We start from the raw sequence: 20,451 nt of genomic DNA, 5'->3' as shown, positions 1-20,451 counted from the left end.
GTCAACTCATTTAAGGTGGTGAGATGGGAAGGTAGGAAAGAAGGAATATATAGTAACAGGTAAAGCCTTTCTTATTTTAGTTGGTTGTATTAGAACATGTATGTTTTGATAGAAAGGAGCCAGTAGAGCAAGAAAAATGGAAGCTGTAGGAGAGGGAACAATCAATCCATCTAATCCACCCTTTGAAGAGGTCAGAGAGAATGCAATACAGAGAAGAGAGAGAAAATTTATCCTAAGACAAAGAGAGGGACACCTATGGAGAAAAAGAAGGAAAGAAAAGTTAATAAGTTTGTAGATTTGTTAGCCAGCAGTTTAAGAGGTCTCTGAAGATGGGAGTTTTTGTAAAGAAAGAGGTAAGATCATCTTCTGAGAGTGAAGGAAGTGTCTGTAGAATCGAGGAATTGAATTTTGAAAAATTTTCAAAATTTTGCAGAATTTAAAAATAGGTACTGTAGAGAATGGGAGGAGGGAACTGACTAGAGAAATAAAGTATTGTTGGCTGGTTTTGAGGATTCTACTGAAGTTGAAAAGCACGAATGGATTTGTAGTGGCACCAATCTGTACAGTTGTGCGATTTTCTTTCTTTCTTTCTTTTTTTTTTTTTGAGACAGAGTCTTGCTATGTCACCAGGCTGGAGTGCAGTGGCGTGATCTCGGCTCCCTGCAACCTCCGCCTCCTGGGTTCAAGCGATTCTCCTGGTTCAGCCTCCCGAGTAGCTGGGATTATAGGCATGCACCACCATGCCCAGCTAATTTTTGTATTTTTAGTAGAGATGGGTTTCACCATGTTGGCCAGGATGGTCTCCATCTCCTGACCTTGTGACCTGCCCACCTTGGCCTCCCAAAGTGCTGGGATTACAGGCATAAGCCGCCACGCCCATGCCTGGCCTAGCAAGCCCTGGCTGGGTTTTTGCCAGGAAAACATGATAGCAGGTCATCTAGGCAAGGAAGTTAAATCCATTGGCAAGAGAATGGTTGAAGTCATGAGCCAAGAAGCCTAAGCTGAAACAGGAAGGAAGTGAAAAAACTGAAAGTGTTGATAGGGAGAAAGGGGGAGAATAAGTGGAAGAACATGTTTCTATAATGTTAAATAATAGATGTGGCAATAATAAAAATGAGAGTTAAAAGAATAAGAGATGTTAGAATATAGGATGGTTGAATTTGGGATTTCAGAGGAAGAATCAGTCTTGGAGAATCCAGGATCTAAGCTGGAAGAAGGAGGGTATTAATTAAAGAAAATTTAATAAGACCACACCACTTTGAGAAAGATGATTCCTGCAGCTATGTGTAGGTAGATAGGAGTGAGAAGATGCTGAACTAAAGCAGCTGAGAGGTTTATTTGTATTTGAATTGTGGATATAAAGACAGGCGGAAATAGGCTAATTTTTTTTTTTTTTTGCATTGAAAGGGATGTGTATAACTTTTCTTTCTCCAAAGAGATAATAAACTAAATATTTTTAAAATCAATAATATATATGTGTGTATGTGTATATGTGTATATACATATATGTGTGTGTGTGTATATGTATACACATAGACATATATATATTCTCCCAGCCCAAGCTGAATTTTTGCATCTGACTTTTAAACAAACCAATTTCATAATGTGATGGAAATAATGCTCTAATAAAAGATTTGTTGAAATCCATCTTCTTATCTTTCTTATCTTTTTAGCATGCATATCTAATACTCAATGGGGGTAGTGATAACAGCCATATTGTATTTTCTGGTATTTTGGTGTATTTCTGTCTTGTATTTTTTGACTGGGCATATACTTGCATGATTGTCATTAATAGCATTTTCACACTTATACCTGTCTTCTTATTTAATGTGACAACATGAATATTTTGCTTTCACAAGCATCATTTAGTATGACTGTGTAATATTGTCATTTTCTTTCCTTTTAGTTTTCAAAAAAGTATATCATTTCCATCAGTTCAATTTTCTCTGTCCTTATGCTTGGATCTCAAACGCAGACGTGTATGTATATATAATAAAAACACAAATGCTTTTGAAAGGAGAGCTCCCAATTTGAATATTTATATAGAACAAACACAGTGAGAGGGAGTCCTCTTGCCTGATTTGTTTCATTCCCACAGGGACTGACATTTTTAGCAAATTAGTTGTCTATAACTTTAACAAATCAAGAGAGTTTTACATGAAGAGTCAAATTTATCCCTTGGAAAAAATCAGACAATTTGTCAATACCAGAACCTGTAGTTACATCTAGTGACTGTCTAGTGGATTTGAGTGTTGTGTGTCCCTTTTAGACAGGGTACATGTTCACTTTTTCATCACCATGCTGTCCACTGGAGGTTTCCAACATTGACATTACTTGCCAGTTCCCTGTGGGCATTTCATTTTGACACTTGATCTAAAGCAAAATAAAGGATAAATGAATGATTGTCTCTTCAATAAAAGCTGAAGCTGTCACTTCTCATTTAGCTACATGTGACTAACCTATTGTCTACTTTAAAATTCTTTTGGGGTGACCCTTTCTTCTATCTAGCAAAGAAAAAAATGCAATTTTAGCATTTATCCAAGTGAAACAGAATTAGAAAATTAAATCCACTATTGGATCACATAGAACATTCCGAAACAAAGTCCAAAAGAGCTAATTGTTTCATATCACCTATTTGCATCTCTGTTCCTCTTTGTTAGATGAAAAATCAAGAACGAAATTCTTTCGAGTTCTCTGTCAGTGTAGCTTTTGTTAATTTGCTCGCTTCTGGGCCAAATGCTGACATTAAAGGAACATGGAAGTTGTTTGTACCTAAATGCATTTTGTGAGTCACTTGGGATTGCCATTGTTGGTACCATGTGTCCTGCTTAATAAAAAAATAATCATAGAATGAACTCTTTCCTTATAATCATACTGGCCTGGTCTTAATGAGAGTCACAGTTGCTTTGTGCCAATGAAGAGCTTTTCTCTTTGGGAAGATTGCATGAAGAAAGTATGCATGATAAAGGATCCATGACAAAAGTATCTTGGGTATCTCCAAGCATTAATTTAGTCATAGCAAAATTTTTCATTTTCTTTGTAGGTGAAAATAAATAATGATTTTAATTATGAATTTTACAATAGTACTTGGTCTTATGTAAAACATACGTCGACAGAACACACATCATCTAGTCGGAAGTGCTCCTTTTTTAGATCTTCATCATCTTCTTCACGCAGTTATACTTCACATACCAATGAAATCCATAAAGGAAAGGTTAGTATAAAATATCAGTTAACTTTTCCATGTTTTACTTTTTTAAGTATTGCTTACATTAATAAACTTGTATTTATCAAAGGATCAGCTTTCATATTAAAATTAGTAATAGTAATAGTACTTCCTTTAAGAGTCAATGCAATATCTTTCTCTAAAAGGTACAATATTGTCTCATTAAATCTCTTTGATAATATATTTATTTATACTGGCCAGGCACAGTGGTTCACGCCTATAATCCCAGCACTTTGGGAGGCCAAGGTGAGTGGATTGCTTGAGCTTGAGCTCAGGAATTTGGGACCAGCCTGGGCAACATAGCAAGACCCTGTCTCTATAAAAACACAAAAATTAACTGAGCATGGTGGTGCATGCCTATAGTCCCAGCTACTTAGGAGGCTAAGGTGGAAGGATCACTTGAGCCTTGGAGGGAGAGGATGCAGTGAGCCAATATCACGTCACTGCACTTCAGCCTGGGCAACAGAGTGAGACCCTGTCTCAAAAAAAAATACACACATATATATATATGTATATTTAGTTATAAACTTCTCATTAAAAATATTTGTTTTTATTTGAAGATGTTTACAAAGCCCTTATTACCTTGAAATCTTCTATTTAAACGATCTTAAATTTCTTAAATTTGTGATTACTGGTGATACTATTTTAAGTGTCATATACAATTTTAAAAAATCTAATTAATGCTTATATATGCTTCTTAAATGCAAATGCTAGAGGCTTTTTAGACGGTGCATGAAGATAAAATACTTTAAAAACACTTTATTACTTTTGAGATACCAACATTTTTATCTAAGAAAGTTAAAAGACATTTTTAAATACTTCATTGTTTTGAAATACTAAAACCTTCCTCTTGAGAAACCTGAACAGTAGAGATGGATTGTACTAATTGATATACTGTTATGGCTGAATAATTTTTTTGGGCTAATTATTATTCACAATCTGCACATTTCATCACATCCTTAAAGTTAGTAACTTGATTAATAAATCACTTAGGAAAATATAAGGAATATTGATTTTATTTGTTTTATGACTGAGAAACTGACTATGGAGCTATGAGTTGTAAAAACATTTATTGTCTCCACATTATATTGTTCACAAAGTGGGGATTTGGCAAAAGTAGATCTGTGATCTGTCTTGGACGTCATTAAAAGATGCTTAGGAAGTGTTTAAAAGACCTCATTATAAAGTAGCTTCACCTGCAAATACCCTAGCATGGGAGATAAATGATACCTACAAGTCATTGTCAAGATGTGGACCATAGGGACACATTATTTTATATACTTATATTTATCAGTTGATAGATTAATTCTCTTTTTGTAGTTGAAGATGGCATAGCAACTTGGTCTTGGGGTTTTGGAGTTTATATAAGAAATTATCATTTAATTTCTTCACCTGTAATCTCAGCACTTTGGGAGGCTGAGGCAAGCAGACCACTTGAGGTCAGGAGTTCAAGACCAGCCTGGCCAACATGATGAAACCCTACCTCTACTAAAAATACAAAAATTATCCAGGCATGGTGGCGCATGCCTGTAATCCCAGCTACTCAAGTGGCTGAGGCAGGACAAAGCTGAATTTTTCTGAATTAATCCTGAACCCTGAATTAATGCTTTGTTGATTTCATATTGAGAGAAGGGTCCTCACTATCTGTCCAGATGTGGGAGGGGATGGTGGCTTAACATAGCATTACTCAGATTTTTTTTTTTTTTTTTTTTTTTGATATGGGGTCTCACTCTGTTACCCAGGCTGGAGTGCAGTGGTGTGATCACGGCTCACTTCAATCACTGCCTCCTGGGTTCAAGCGATTCTTCTACCTCAGCCACTTGAGTAGCTGGGATTACAGGCGTGTACCACCATGGCAGGATAATTTTTGTATTTTTAGTAGAGACAGGGTTTCATCATGTTGGCCAGGCTGGTCTCAAGTGCTCTGCCTGCCTCAGCCTCCCAAAGTGCTGGGATTATAGGAGTGAGCCACCTTGCCTGGCCATTACTCAGATATTATTACTATTTGAGACTCCAAATATTCCTGATTGCGTCCAGTAAGTGGGCCCATAGGAGTGCTCATCATGCGTCAAAAATAAAAATTCTTGTAGTCTTGGTTGATTGGAGATGAGAGCTGATGAAGGTATTGAACAGAGAACTATTTCCATTGCCTTTTTATCTTCCACCTAAAACTCCTTGTACTCTTTCTTCTTTCCACAGAGTTACCAACTGCTGGTTGTTGAGAACACTGTTGAAGTGGCTCAGTTCATTAATAACAATCCAGAATTTTTACAGCTTGCTGAGCCATTCTGGAAGGAGCTTTCCCACCTCCCCTCTCTGTATGACTACAGTGCCTACCGAAGTTTAATCGACCAGTACGGGACACATTATCTGCAATCTGGGTCGTTAGGAGGAGAATACAGAGTTCTATTTTATGTGGACTCAGAAAAATTAAAACAAAACGGTACAGTATTAAAAAACTCGTTGTCTAAAGGCATTTCTGGGATTTTAATGGGGAAATAACATGTAGTTAATGTAAGCTTTTGAGCTTTAAAATTTGACAAACAGAAATTTAAATTGCAAAGGAATCTAAAATTGCAAGAATGTATTATTGTCTACTTAAAATCTTATATGGTTTAAGAAAAGCCTGTCTACTCTTTTGCATAGTACCTTGAGCTAAATCATTATCATTATTGGCTATCTCTAGAGGGTATTGGCTGGGTTTTTAGAATGCTTTTTAAACTTTCCACTTTCTCAAACTAAACAGCATTTCTCAAGAAAAACTAAATGAGGAATTTAGTAATATTTCAGAAATCAAGATGTTTAAATAAGTATTTCATTTACCTTTGTTTTTTACCCTCTCATTCTTTTAAAAGAAATCCTCTCTGAATATCATAAGTTTGTTTACTACTTAATACTTGTAACAATAGCTTAAATTGATGGGATACCTTCCTCATGACAAGTGAGTTACATGTATTAGTAATAATCCTTACTACTACCCAATGAGATGGGCATTATAATCTCTGCCCCACAGTGAGAAGTAGAGACTCAGTGCTATTATGAGACTTATCCAAGGTCATGAAGATTGCAAGGAGAGTATTTAAGGCTGGGTCTAACTGGCCTCAAAGTCAGTTTAGCTTATTCCTTATGCTAGTCACTGCTAAAATTGCCTGATTTTGGTTAGAATCAGGACATGCCCCTGAATTAATGCTTTGTTGATTTCATATTGAGAGAAGGGTCCTCACTATCTGTCTAGATATGGGCAGGGATGGTGGTGGCTTAACAACCACTCCTCCTCTTCAGAGACTAGCCTTGGCTTACTAATGTTCCAAGTCAAACCTTTTTTTTCCTAACTTTGTCTTTTAGCTGATGCCCACATTTCCCTCTCTATTCCAAATCCCCTCTTCAAGGTCTTTCTCTTCAGAAAAGATTCTGTTACAACCTTGGAGAAGAATAAGATCTCTTACATAAGATTCAGAGGAAGTCTTTTAGCTTTTTAAATGGGTAAACTATAATATTTTTTCATTTCCATTGAGCTGTTTTTTTTGAAGTTCTCTACTACATAAAATTTAACTAGAACTTGATCTTTTCAAATCTTACAGGTTAGAAATGAGTGCACAAGTACAGGTTTTTGTAGCAAAGACAAGGACACTATTTCTTTGGAGAATTAATCCAGCAAGTAGTTTGGTCTAAATTCAGTTTTACTTCTTTTTATTGCACTTAAAAGAAATGGAGAGGATTAAAAAAACATTCCAAGCTGGTAAAATTAAATTTTTCAGTAAAAATTTTACTCTTGAGCAGTTTATGTTTTTCCTAAAATTTTTATTTAAATATAATCATAACCTCTGGGATATAGTGTATGCCCCAAATAATTGTTCTTTAAGAAACATTAAGGTTATTGTAATATAGTTAGTAAATGAGAAAATATATTTGCACATTTTAGTATTTTTCTATCCTACTTTCAAAAAATGCATTGGCAAAAAAAACCAAAAAACTCCCCTTGATAATGAATAGAAATGATCACATTCTAAGGGTATAAGTCATGGGAAGGAGATGTTGGAAGTCACAGATGTTAAAGATGGAGAGATTGAACCAGTAGAACTTGAATTTTAGGAGTTAATTCCTGTGGAAACAGAAGCCAGCTTTGGGAACCTTAAGTAGATTTGCTGGAAGAAGCTGTCATGCTCCTACTTTTATTGATTTATCTTATGCCTAAGAAGCTGACTGTAAATGGGTGAAAGATATCACTCTTTGGGGTGTTCAATTTCTACTCCCTGCACCTTTTTATGTAGAAATCTCTTCTGCCTCCCCTCTGAAGCTGATAGAAGGAAAATAACAAAAGTCAATTTTTTCTGATCTTTGACTCTTCTAGAGCACTTGAAAATGTTCATATCATGTCACTCTTGATTAGATGGCCATAGTAGCAGCAAACAACCTCTTATCCCTACTCTCATATCTGAAGATCTTCAAGAAATGCAGAAATTAAACATGTCTCTTTTACATTTTTTCCCCTAGATTTTAATTCAGTCGAAGAAAAGAAATGTAAATCCTCAGGTTGGCATTTTGTCGTTAAATTTTCAAGTCATGGATGCAAGGAATTGGAAAACGCTTTAAAAGCTGCTTCAGGTAAATGAAAAAAGAGCAATTTGCATTGCAAACTTAACTTCTTTTTTTTTTTACTTTTAAGTTCAAGGGTATGCGTGAAGTTATGTAGGTAAACTTGTGTCATGGGGCTTTGTTGTACAGATTATTTTGTCACCCAGGTATTAAGCCTAGTACCCACTAGTTATTTTTTCCTGATCTTCTCCCTCCTCCCACTCTCCACTCTCCAAAATGCCCCAGTGTGTGTTGCTCCTCTGTCTATTTCCATATATTCTCATCATTTAGCTCCTGCATATATGTGAAAATACTCAATGTTTAGTTTTCTTTTCTTGCTTTAGTTTGCTAAGAATAATGGCTTCCAGCTCCATCCATGTTCCTGCAAAGGACATGATCTTATTCTTTTTTTATGGCTCCATAGTATTCTATGGTGTATATGCACCACACTTTATCCAGTTTATCATTGATGGGCATTTAGGTTGATTCCATGTCTTCGCTATTGTGAATAATTACAAGCCTAACCTCTACTCCACTCTTCTATTGTTAATTCTTGATCTCCAAAGGCTTTTGAGGCTTTATCAGGGGTTCTACTTTGTGTTTTAAAAAATCTATTAGGTAATTTTTGTCTCTGCTGTCTCTTTCATGTGTCAAGGTAGTGAGACATCACACAGGATAGGGAGTTCACCAGGTTATCTCCTCTGTATTATAAATATGTTATCAGTGTGCAGCACTTTTCTCCCTTATGATGATTGGCAAACAAGCCTAGACAAGTGACAATATCAAGAGACAGTTCAGTTTCACTTGCTGACATGGCTACTCCGTGGAGGTCAGGTTTTTGGTGCATGCTGGTTGGCAGTGGAGATGGGGGGAAGGTGGTATGCTAGTCTTTGGGTGATTGAAGGAGGACTGAAAGGGTAAACTGATCTAGACTGTGAGGGTACCATGTTAAGGAGTTTGGATTTCATTCTGATGGCTATTGGGTTCCATTAAAAGATTTAATACATGGAATGATGAAATAAAAGATTACCTAAGTAAAGTTGTAGAGAATAAAGAAGAATGGAGAAGGAAACATTTGGCAGGATTAAAAAACAAGAGATGGAAAGCAAAGGAGGAGTGAGGTCAACAGAGTGAAGATAAGGACCAAAAAATGTTCACTGGATTTGGTGATTAAGACTTAGTTGCTGCTTTTGAGAAGTGTCCGTTCATGTCTTTTGTCCATTTTTAATGGGGTTATTTATTTTTTACTTGTTAAGTTGTTTAAGTTCCTTATAGATTCTGAATATTAGAGTTTTATCAGATGCATAGTTTGCAAATATTTTTTCCCATTTTGTGGGTTGTCTGTTACACATTGATAGTTTCCTTTGCTGTGCAGATGCAGGAACAGGAAACCAAATACTGCACATTCTTACTTTTAAGTGGGAGTTAAACACTGGGTACTTATGGACATAAAAATGGCAAAAATAGTCACTGGGGACTGCTAGAGAGGGGAGGAAGGGAGGAATCAAGGGTTGAAAAACTAACTATTGGGTACTTACTCTCACTACCTGGGTGTTGGGATCAATCATACTCCAAAGCTCAGTATCACATAATCCACCCAGGTAACAAACCTGAACATGTACCCCATGAATCTAGAATAAACGTTGAAGAGAAAGTTGCTTTTAAAGGAAGAGATTCCATAGTATGGTAGGGGTGGAAGTGAGACTGCAATGCATTGTGTGAGGCCATAGAATGAGCAGTATCAGAGCTTAAATCCTCTTGGGGTAATGGCAAAAGTGGACACTGACCCATGTGTCATGGTTCTCAGTGAAGAAGCAGGGATTCTTGGGATATTGGTAGATGAGTGCAAGAAGGAGGAAGATGAGTAGTAAAACCAGGTTTATGTACTCATTCACTTGCTTCATTCATCAACTATTTATGGAGTCTGTGGTATGTGCCAGGAATTGTTTTAGACACTCAAGATATAGCCGTGAATATGCCAGAGAAAGTGCTTGTCTTCGTGAAGTTGACATGTCAGAGGAGGAAAAGTTTTTGAATGAAGTGGAAAAAGAATGATCTGAACATAGAAATGGAAGTGAGAGCTTTGAGAAGATGTTGACATCAGTCTTCAGTTGGGCTGGCAGTTGGAAGCTGCTTACCAATTTTATTTTATTTCACATTTAACAAACACAGGGCACCTACTGTGTGCCAGCACAATTTTAAGTGATGTACAAAAATAAACCAGTGTAGTCCTCCTACCTATGTGTTAAGTATTATTCATATTCTCATTTTACAGACAGGGACACTGAGACCCAGAAATGTTGCCCAAGATTATAGTTAATAAGAGTTAGATATGAAATGCAAATGCATAAAATTTGGCTTAACAGTCTGGGGTCTTGACTTGCATTGGGCTGCCTTTTCTAGGGGAAAAGAGTTAGCTGGAACAGAGAGCTCACTGGGGTATGGAAAGGGAGGCTAAAGCCTTAAAAAAACATCATAATGGTAGAATCTGTAATTCTTTTTATTTATTTATTTATTTATTTTTATTATACTTTAAGTTCTAGGGTACATGTGCACAACATGCAGATTTGTTACATATGTATACATGTGCCATGTTGGTGGGCTGCACCCATTAACTCGTCATTTACATTAGGTATATCTCCTAATGCTATCCCTCCCCCCTCTCCCCACCCCACTACAGGCCCCGGTGTGTGATGTTCCCCTCCCTGTGTCCAAGTGTTCTCACTTTTCAGTTCCCACCTGTGAGTGAGAACATGTGGTGTTTGGTTTTTTGTCCTTGCGAACTGGATTAAGAAAATGTGGCACATATACACCATGGAATACTATGCAGCCATAAAAAATGATGAGCTCATGCCCTTTATAGGGACATGGATGAAGCCGGAAACCATCATTCTTAGCAAAGAATCTGCAGTTCTTACATAGGTGTGCTAGCTAAGGCAGTGATTCTCAAACTTTAATATGCATGACGCTTACCTGGGGGATTCTCTTAAAATGCTGATTCCAAAGGTTATTCATTCTCTCAGATATTCTCCTGTAGGTCTTGGTGGGGACTAAGAAATCTGCAGTTCCCTCAGATGATTGTGATTCATAATACAGGGATGGGACGTGATTCACTGCATTAAAAAGTGTTACTGTATATATTGAAAACACAGCTAACAATGAAGACGAGGAAGCATCAGGTGATTTGTTAAAACTATTAAGATTTACAGTCACAGAAAGTCAAATATTGCATGTTCTCATATGTGAGGGTTAAAAAAATTGATCTCATGGAGATAGAATAGAATGATAATTATCAGAAGCTGGGGAGGAGGAGGGGTCAATGAAGAGAGATTGCTTAATGGGTATAAACCTGTAGTTAGGTAAAAGGAATAAATTCGACTAGGCGTGGTGGCTCAGGCCTGTAATCCCAGCACTTTGGCAGGCTGAGGTGGGTGGATCATGAGGTTAAGAGATCGAGACCATTCTGGCCAACAAGGTGAAACCCTGTCTCTACTATAAATACAAAAATTAGCTGGGTGTGGTGGTGCACGCCTGTAGTCCCAGCTACTTGGGAGGCTGAGGCAGGAGAATTGCTTGAACCTGAGAGGCAGAGGTTGCAGTGAGCTGAGATAGTGCCACTGCACTGCAGCCTAGCGACAGAGCAAGACTCTGTCTCAAAAAAAAAAAAAAAAAAAAAGGAATAAATTCTAGTGTTTGATAGCACAGTCAGGTGGCTATAGTTAACAATAATTTATTGTATATTTTAAATAGCTAGAAGACAAGATTTGAAATGTTCCCAACACAAACAAATGGTAAGGTGATGGATATCCTAAATATCCTGATTCGATCATTACACATTCTATGCATGTATCAAAATATCACATGCACCCCATAAACGTGTACCATTATTGTGTATAAATAAAAAATAAAAAAACAAAAAAAAAACCTGTCAGGCTTTAATGATTTCTGAATATGAGTAAAATATGCTTATTTTATGAAATTGCAAAATTTGGACAGTTACAAGGAAATGAAAACCACTCAAAATCCGATCTGCAAGGTTGGAAATTTCTTGTCATGACCATTACAAATGGAGTAAAGTATTTCTAAAATTATGAGGCACATAAATGGAAAAGAAGCTTCCATTAGCATTTCACACTTTTCAGAACACTTTTCATGTGTTAAGTAATAGATTCCTGTTAATTAACAGCTTATTTTATTCATTGTTAGTATACCAGATGCAATAAACTGTTTTCCTTCCAATATTTTATTATGAAAATTTTAAAACATATAGACTAGAATGTTGTAATAAATACCCATATACCCATTTCCTATATACAATTAGTATTTTGTAATTTCACTACATATATGTACATATAATATTGATAATATTGACTGATTCTTTGAAATATATATTATGTATTTAAAGTGTTTATAATATTTGCTGAACTATTTGGAAGTAAGTTTCAGATATCATAAGACTTCATCACTAAATATATGCATGTAACATCTAAGAAGAACATTATCTTGCATAATGTGATACTCACAGTAAAAATATAAAGAACATGAACAATAATTCCCTAATATCATCTGCTCTCAGGCAAGAGTTGTTTTTCTTTTTTAAAAAATATACCTTAGTTTTGGCTAGGTGCAGTGGTTCACACCTGTAATCCCAACACTTTGGGAGGCTGAGGCAGGCAGATGACTTGAGGCCAGGAGTTCGAGACCAGTCTGGCCAACATGGTGGAACCCCATCTCTACTAAAAATACAAAAATTAGCCAGGTGTGATGGCGTACACCTGTAGTCCCAGCTACTCAGGAGGCTGAGGCATGAGAATTGCTTGAACCTGGGGGGCAGAGTTTGCATTGAGTATGCCACTGCACTCCAGCCTGGGCTACAGAGTGAGAATTCTGTCTCAAAAAAAAAAAAAAAAAAAAAAAAAAAAAAAGAAAACCACCAAAAATAAAATAAATATAGCTTAGTTTTTAGAACAGTTTTAGGTTCACAGCACAATTGAGTGCAAAATACAGAGAGTTCCTGTATATCCGCTGCTCCCACACAGGCAAAGCCTTCCCCACTATCAACATCTCCTAACAGAGTGGAACATTTGTTACAATGGATGAACCTACATTGACACATTGTCATCCAAAGTCCATAATTTACATTAGGGTTCACTCTTGATATTGAACATTTAATGACTTTTGACAAATGTATAACGACATGTGCCCACCATTGTAGTATTATACAGAACAGTGTCACTGCCCTAAATATCCTTTGTGCTCTGCCTATTCATCCCTCCCTTCTTTCTGACCACAATTTATCTTTTGACTGTTTCCATAGTTTGGCTTTTTCCAGGATGTCATACAGTTCGATAGTTTTTTTTAATACTTGATAGACTTTTCACTTTTCATTTGCTTTCTTCTGTATAGGAACCCAGAACAATGTATTGCGAGGAGACCCGTTCATCAGAGGGGGAGGTGCAGGCTTCATATCTGGCCTTAGTTACCTAGAGCTGGACAATCCTGCTGGAAACAAAAGGCGATATTCTGCCTGGGCAGAATCTGTGACTAATCTTCCTCAAGTCATAAAACAAAAGGTATGTCAGGCTTTGTTTAAAGCAATAGGAAGCAGTCATGTTTATTTGCATGAGGAAAACGAAGGTGGTTAAATCAAGATGGTTAAACAGACATGGCTGTAATTAGCATTTTCCGTATCCCAATTATATTTTGTAGAGTAAAATGAATGCACACATAATAATAAGAAACAGAAGGTGTGTTATACTCATATTTTAGTTGCAAATGTTAAATGTCTTGCAATTTCCAAGAGAAATTAATGACAAAATTTGCATTTTTAACTTTTGATCTAAGTTCGATTATGTCTTCCTTGGTCCCTAATTCAGAGGAGTTATAAATTCTAGCAAGGGGAAGGCATGTAGGTTTGCCTTCTGTTATGTTCCTATCACGTTTCTTTGTGTGGCCATGGCTCGTGGGCTCCTGAAGTCATACAAATTAGAATAGTAACAAGTTGGCTGGCAGAATTTTAAGATGTTTTATTGTTATCATCAATTCTTTTATAATGCAACATATGTGTTTCTAAAAATCATTGAGCTATGCAAAATTGCACAATAAAGGGCTTATGGAAAAAAAATCAGGTTAGAGACACAGCACTCAAATTTATCATCTGTGACACTCATATGAAAAAGACAGGTGCCAATAAAAATAGTTGCATGGTTTTATACATGTTAAATTATTAAAAATGTATCTATACTACAATAAGTGTGGTGCATTACCTAGAAAAAGACCTGAAGCTTTCTGGGTTTTGGAAGGGTTACGGCTTGTGAGTTACTGTGAAGTGGTAGAAGGACGCCAGTCAGAAACCCGACAGGCATTTGTAACAGCAGACGTGAACAGCATAGTTTATAATGCAGGAAATGAACTGACATAGATGTTGAGGGGTGTGTGAGTGTGTGTGTGTATCCACGCACATGCGTATGCATGAGTTTTGTATATTCCTACGTGGCTTGTTTCCACTGTGTGAAGCATTTTGTGTTCACCCTGTGTTTCATGTGGACATAGTTGTACATAAGAAAATCTCAAATCTGTGCTATACTCAAAATTTTCAGTATATCAATCTCAATGGAACAAATTCACCTTATCAAAACAAACATTATAGCAGAACCGATTCTATGATCTATTCCCTGCATGAAAGTCAATGTCCCAGGCAAAGCCTGATTTTCAGAGATACATTTTATAAACTCAAAAATTGCAATAGGTCCTCAAGTCCCCTCCTAACACCCATAAAGTGCCCACTGGCTTCCAAATATGGGTGAGGGAGGGAGGGTGAAGTTTTCCTAGAGAGTCTTATCTTAAAGGACCATCTGTTAATATTCAAAATGGCCTGTATTCATTGTCAGCATCCCATACAAATCTTTAGAAACTCTTGATTCGATTAAATTATTGATTAGAGAAAGACACATGTTCTTTAACAGTCTCCATGTACTTTTCCACATAGGACTATAAATTATCGTATTTGTGCTACCTTTTTAGCAGGGCAAAAAAGGAACAGAGAAAGAAAAGGCACTATGCAGGTGCAGGTACATGACTATGCAAAGCCATCGTGTTCGCAACAGCTTGGGCTCTCAGGAACCAATGGTGCATATCTCTTCCCAGTTCAGGCATCATGGTGGCAGCCTGAAATTGGCTATGGTGAGAGCAGCTACACTGCAGAAACTGGCAAATGCTACAAAGCAGAGACATTTCTGTTCCTGGGAGAGCAGACTGTTAAAGTTGAGTCAGCACATCTGTGATTTCAAGGTTGCTTTTCTTCTGAAATAGCCAACGCAGAGTAATAATGTTTACCTGTTTTAAATTTCTCCATGAGGAAAGAATCCATGATTTCCACTAAGAGATATGTTAAATCTCTCAGTCAGGAAATTTAATTCTAAATTTAATTTCACTTGCTTCTTTGCTGTAACTAGAAAATGAATGTCCTATTTTATTTTATTTTATTTTATTTTGAGATGGAGTTTCACTCTTGTTGCCCAGGCTGGAGTGCAATGGCATGATCTCAGCTCAGCGCAACCTCCACCTCCCGGGTTCAAGTGATTCTCCTGCCTCAACCTCCTGAGTAGCTGGGATTACAGACATGCGCCACCACACCCGGCTAATTTTGTATTTTTAGTAGAGATGGGGTTTCTCCATGTTGGTCAGGCTGGTCTTGAACTCCTGACCTCAGGTGATCCCCCCTGCCGCAGCCTCTCAATGTGCTGGCATTACAGGCATGAGTCATCTTGCCTGGCCTGTTTTTTTTTTTTAAATCTTATGCATGCACAAAAGATATATAAAAAATTCCTCCCCCATCTGACCCTAATTTTCCTTAAGTTTGTCTTGATTTTGTTGCAAAGAGAGTGCACTGTTTTCCTTTGTATTTGCATAAGAAACAATTGTAACAAACTTACCAGTGGCTTTTGATTTTGTTTTAATGAGAGTCGTTCCTAAACATGAAAAGCAAAATATTCTTGCCTAAATCCCTGATTACTGACTATGATGTCTTTATCTCTATAGCTGACACCTTTATATGAGCTGGTAAAGGAAGTACCTTGTGCCTCTGTGAAAAAACTATACCTGAAATGGGCTCTTGAAGAGTATCTGGATGAATTTGACCCCTGTCATTGCCGGCCTTGTCAAAATGGTGGTTTGGCTACTGTTGAGGGGACCCATTGTCTGTGCCATTGCAAACCGTACACATTTGGTGCGGCATGTGAGCAAGGAGTTCTCGTAGGGAATCAAGCAGGTCAGTGGGGTGAATTTTCTCTAGTCAGCCTGTACACATTGAAAGCGAATTACCCTGTTTCTCTGCTCCTTGAGATGCTTCTTTGTGTATGAAGAGATGAAGTCTCAAATGAATTTAGAATCCTCCTTCCCTTTCCTTCTTCCAGATTGTAGCTACTGTGGTTAAGGCTCTTTGCTGTTATCTCTATTTATCCATCTGAAGTAACAGCCCCACTGTGCCCTCCACTTCCCATTCTCTATTAGAATAGAGTTATGATTAAAACACCTTTATCCTCTGTAATTATCTCAGTAAGGTTTTGCTGTAGCAAAGGTCTGTGGAGCTTGTATATTTGCATTGCCTAATCTTTCTGATGGCATGCTCTTTGAAACATTTCTATTTCTATTCTGTGTGATGTACTATCAATCACTCACAAATATTTGTTGAACATCTGCTGTGTGCTCTACAGTGTATATGGTGCTTCAAGCACTTAGTACAGGGCTATGTGAAATTGACTTTATGAGTAGTCAAAGTATGACTACAATCTATATACTTTTGTTTCTATATTTATGTACATGTCTGTCTCTTCTAGAACGCTCATTACTTAAGGTCAGGGCTGTTTGATTCCTTTCTTTATTCCCAGAGCTTGACAAAAGGCTTGATTCATAGAAGTCACTAAAAGAACGATAAATGAATAAATATAAGACTAAACTATAGAGGCTTATATACAAGCATTACAAAGGCATCCTTATCCCTAAATGTCTCTCCAAGTGGCCTGTTCTGGTAATTAAAATTCTGCGACTGTGATTCATTCCTTTGTGGCTTGGATTTCCCCTTATCTGTTAAAATGGAAGCACACTCTCCTGCTGTCTAATTAAATAGAATGGTAACATTTCCTGCCCACCTCCATTCACTGTTGTGAGAAGTAAATAAAAGAGACAACGTATGTCAAAGTGCTTTGAAACAGTTGTAAAATAATCAACAAATTAAGGATATTATTGCAAGAGGTTCACTAATGCAACCTTAATATGGACATTCCTAGTCTGTATGTAGAGCCATTCTGAACATTGTAGAAAACCTCAATGAAGAGTGAAGGTAATCAATATCCAGAATGATCTCTTCCTCCAATTAACTTGTTAGCAGGAAGCATAGCACTAAGTTCCCAAGCCCTCTTTAAGAACTTATTGATCAACCTCTTTCTCATCTTGTAGGAGGGGTTGATGGAGGTTGGAGTTGCTGGTCCTCTTGGAGCCCCTGTGTCCAAGGGAAGAAAACAAGAAGCCGTGAATGCAATAACCCACCTCCCAGTGGGGGTGGGAGATCCTGCGTTGGAGAAACGACAGAAAGCACACAATGCGAAGATGAGGAGCTGGAGCACTTGAGGTAATGGAGACCCAACCCCCTGGCAGTTGCATAGAACACAGTACCCTCTGCAGTTAGCATGGAACACATGATCGCTGCTGTCGAGAGATTTAGAAGTTAAATGGCTATTTTTACCAGGGACTGCTTTGTCCCTTAGCACTAGGGTGAGTTGAAGGAGCTTGCTCTGTGTGCTTCAGGTTTTCCTGAAACAAGTGTTACAAAAGGCTGGGTAATTGGGAGTAGTCCTGCTGAGTGGATACGATCATTCTCATTCGTTTTGGCCACCTACTTGCTGTGTGACCTTGGGCAAGTTACTGGCCACATCTCTAAAATTAGCATGATAATAGCAGGTAAACTGATACTAAGATTATCTGTTTATTGTTACTGTCAGAATTAAATGAGATTAAGCACCCAAAGTGATTACTAAGCATTCATTAAAGTTTGTATTACTTTTCAGATACACCATTCTTACTCATTTATTTTTTGGATTAAGCATAGAGCCAGTTGCTGGAGATGGAGAATATCTTGGTGGGTGAACCCAGTAGCCTGGCACTAAACTTCCCATTTGTCAGGACCCTGCAAAAGCCATCTCAGAAATGCTCAGTTGATGAATCATAGCCCTGGGTCAGAATTCTTTATGCCACACCCTACTGTTTTACATTGTCCTTAGTAATTTTTGCTGACTGGACTTGGCAAAATGTTCTAGTAAGATAATTTGAAGGTCATGTGAGTTGAAGAAAGAGATGAGGTGCTTGGGTATCTGGTAGAAGCATAGGGTGAATAAAGAAAAAAGAATAAGGTGGGAAGCCTTATTCCTAAATCTTTGGTGCCTTGTAATCTGGCATTAACCAGTATCTCTTGACTGAGGAAACTGGCAAGCATGTGAATTATGGTGGGAAGAGGATGCTGGCTGCTGTGCACATGTTTCTGGGAGGATGAGGGTCTGGGAGGAGATCTCTGAGAGGATGCATTTTTCCTGCTTTTTGACATAAAGCTAGGAAGAGAGGTACATCCTAAGAAAGTCATTGAAGAGATTTTTCACTCTTGGTGCTCAGGGGAGGGGAAGTATCATCTTTCTCAGTACAAATAGGAAAATTAAACTTGCCACAGTTTCCTCAAAGTATGGCAAGATTATAAGGAACTCAGATGAGAAGGAGGCCACACTCTCAGGCTATTTGTACTGCTTTCTCTCAGATTTTGTGTCTCTGGAGTGGAGATAATATTAGTGTTATTTTGACCTTAGAGGCAGTCTTGAAAACCATTGTTTAATGACAGATGTCATCATTATCATTATCTTTATTACAGGCTCCCCCAAGAGATGGTCATAGTGATGGTAAAGTGTCAGGATTGGCACTTGTGAGATGATATTAGGACTTCTGTTCTCCCATCTTCCTTTTAGGCTTAAGATTCTTACTCCTAGCCTTACTTAAACTTGCTTTCACCAAATAATGTGCTTTCAGTTATACACGTTCAGAAAAAAATGTAGACACTAAGACTTCCTATTTCTCTATTGCCTTGTGAGAGGTAGAAGGTGCAAAATTGTAGGAGCCTAATTGACTAGACGTAAATCCAGCTTTGGTATTTATTAGTTCATAATCTTGGACAAGTTATTTGAACTTTCTGTGCCATTGTTTTTTCCATGTATCTCATGGTGTTGCTGTATGAATTGAGATAATGCACATATGCAGAGCAACTGCCATGGTGCCTGACACATAGTAAATGCTTAGTAAAAGGTAGTTATAATTTTGTGTTACCTCTCTTTTGGGGTCGCTAACTCTAATTACCTTCTTCTTTTTTTTTTTTTTTTTTTTGAGATGGAGTCTCACTCTGTCACCCAGGCAGGAGTACAGTGGTGGGATCTCAGCTCACTGCAATCTCCGCCTCCCAAGCTCAGGAGATTCTCCTGCCTCAGCCTCCTAAGTGGCTGGGATTACAGATGTGCACCACTGTGCCCAGCTAATTTTTGTAGTTTTAGTAGAGATGGGGTTTCACCTTGTTGGCCAGGCTGGTCTTGGAACTCCTGACCTCAGGCTATCTGCCTGCCCTGTCCTCCCAAAGTGCTGGGATTACAGGCGTGAGCTGTCGCGTCTCGCCCAATACCTTATTTTCAATACAGAATTAATTCTGTATTAAATGAATTTCAGAACCAAACGGCAAGAGGAAAAATAGGTTTTGAAACAGGTGACCTCTAGAAAGCAGAAAGTAGTATGTTGGCCAAAGACTTTCTTTTTCTTTTCATTCTTTCTGTTTGTTTTTCATACTACTGACCTAGCAGCTATTTAAATCACTGTCTTTTGTTAGCTTGAGTTTATGTTTGAGTTTTCTACCACAGGATGTAAGCAGATATTTGGTTCTAAGAATGACAAAAATATTACACCAATGTACTTAAATGAATGGAGTTCCTTCAGATACAAAGGAGAAATCCAACGTAATGCAAAATAATTATTATACTGTGCAAATCAATCACATTAATTACATTTTTTTTCCTTCCAGGTTGCTTGAACCACATTGCTTTCCTTTGTCTTTGGTTCCAACAGAATTCTGTCCATCACCTCCTGCCTTGAAAGATGGATTTGTTCAAGTTGGTTATGAAAGATATCTTTTTCCTTTATAATGCTCTAACTTCTATCTCTCTACTGAGCCCATAACCTATTTTCTTCCTCCATGGTGAAGCCATGCCAAAAATATTTTATATGTGCATTTTAGTTTTAGTGGTGAAGGTTTTAGTGTGTGACTTTTTTTCTTTGGCCCAAGGTGATTTGAATTCTGCAGAAGGCTTTGTATCTTCTATGGTGTGGGAAATCAACACTGCCACCCAGTGAATCAAAAATGTAATCATGCCAGAGGGCTACTAAACACTGCCACCCTAAACACCAAACTGCGAATCTACAAGCTTGCTCTTTAACTCACAGAGCTTCTCTTATTTTTGCCACTGACTTATTTTTTTTCCCCCTCATAACTGTAGGCCCTGGGATGAAGTATTAGGTTTATTCCAGGAGTCAATAAGACAGTTAGCTAGAGTCTAGTGAGATATGGATCATTC

The 20,451-nt window shown here is 37.6% G+C and overlaps 1 protein-coding gene across 2 annotated transcripts in view; it reads left to right on the top strand.

Annotated features, from left to right (window-relative positions):
• The window catches only part of C7 (complement C7), a 73,828-nt gene that overhangs the window by 33,101 nt on the left and 20,276 nt on the right, over positions 1 to 20,451 (top strand). For both annotated transcript variants that reach the window (XM_001138984.8, XM_016953358.4), the window contains exons 7-13: positions 3,044 to 3,214; positions 5,426 to 5,669; positions 7,721 to 7,831; positions 13,208 to 13,374; positions 15,842 to 16,070; positions 17,258 to 17,429; positions 19,902 to 19,989. In XM_001138984.8, the coding sequence (XP_001138984.2) occupies positions 3,044 to 3,214; positions 5,426 to 5,669; positions 7,721 to 7,831; positions 13,208 to 13,374; positions 15,842 to 16,070; positions 17,258 to 17,429; positions 19,902 to 19,989 (1,182 nt within the window). The remainder of the gene's footprint in view (positions 1 to 3,043; positions 3,215 to 5,425; positions 5,670 to 7,720; positions 7,832 to 13,207; positions 13,375 to 15,841; positions 16,071 to 17,257; positions 17,430 to 19,901; positions 19,990 to 20,451) is intronic.

This window comes from Pan troglodytes, chromosome 4 (assembly GCF_028858775.2).
Source record: "Pan troglodytes isolate AG18354 chromosome 4, NHGRI_mPanTro3-v2.0_pri, whole genome shotgun sequence".
Taxonomy (NCBI): domain Eukaryota; kingdom Metazoa; phylum Chordata; class Mammalia; order Primates; family Hominidae; genus Pan; species Pan troglodytes.
The sequence above is the reverse complement of the archived record's forward strand: the minus strand, read 5'-3'. Positions and strand labels throughout refer to the sequence as shown.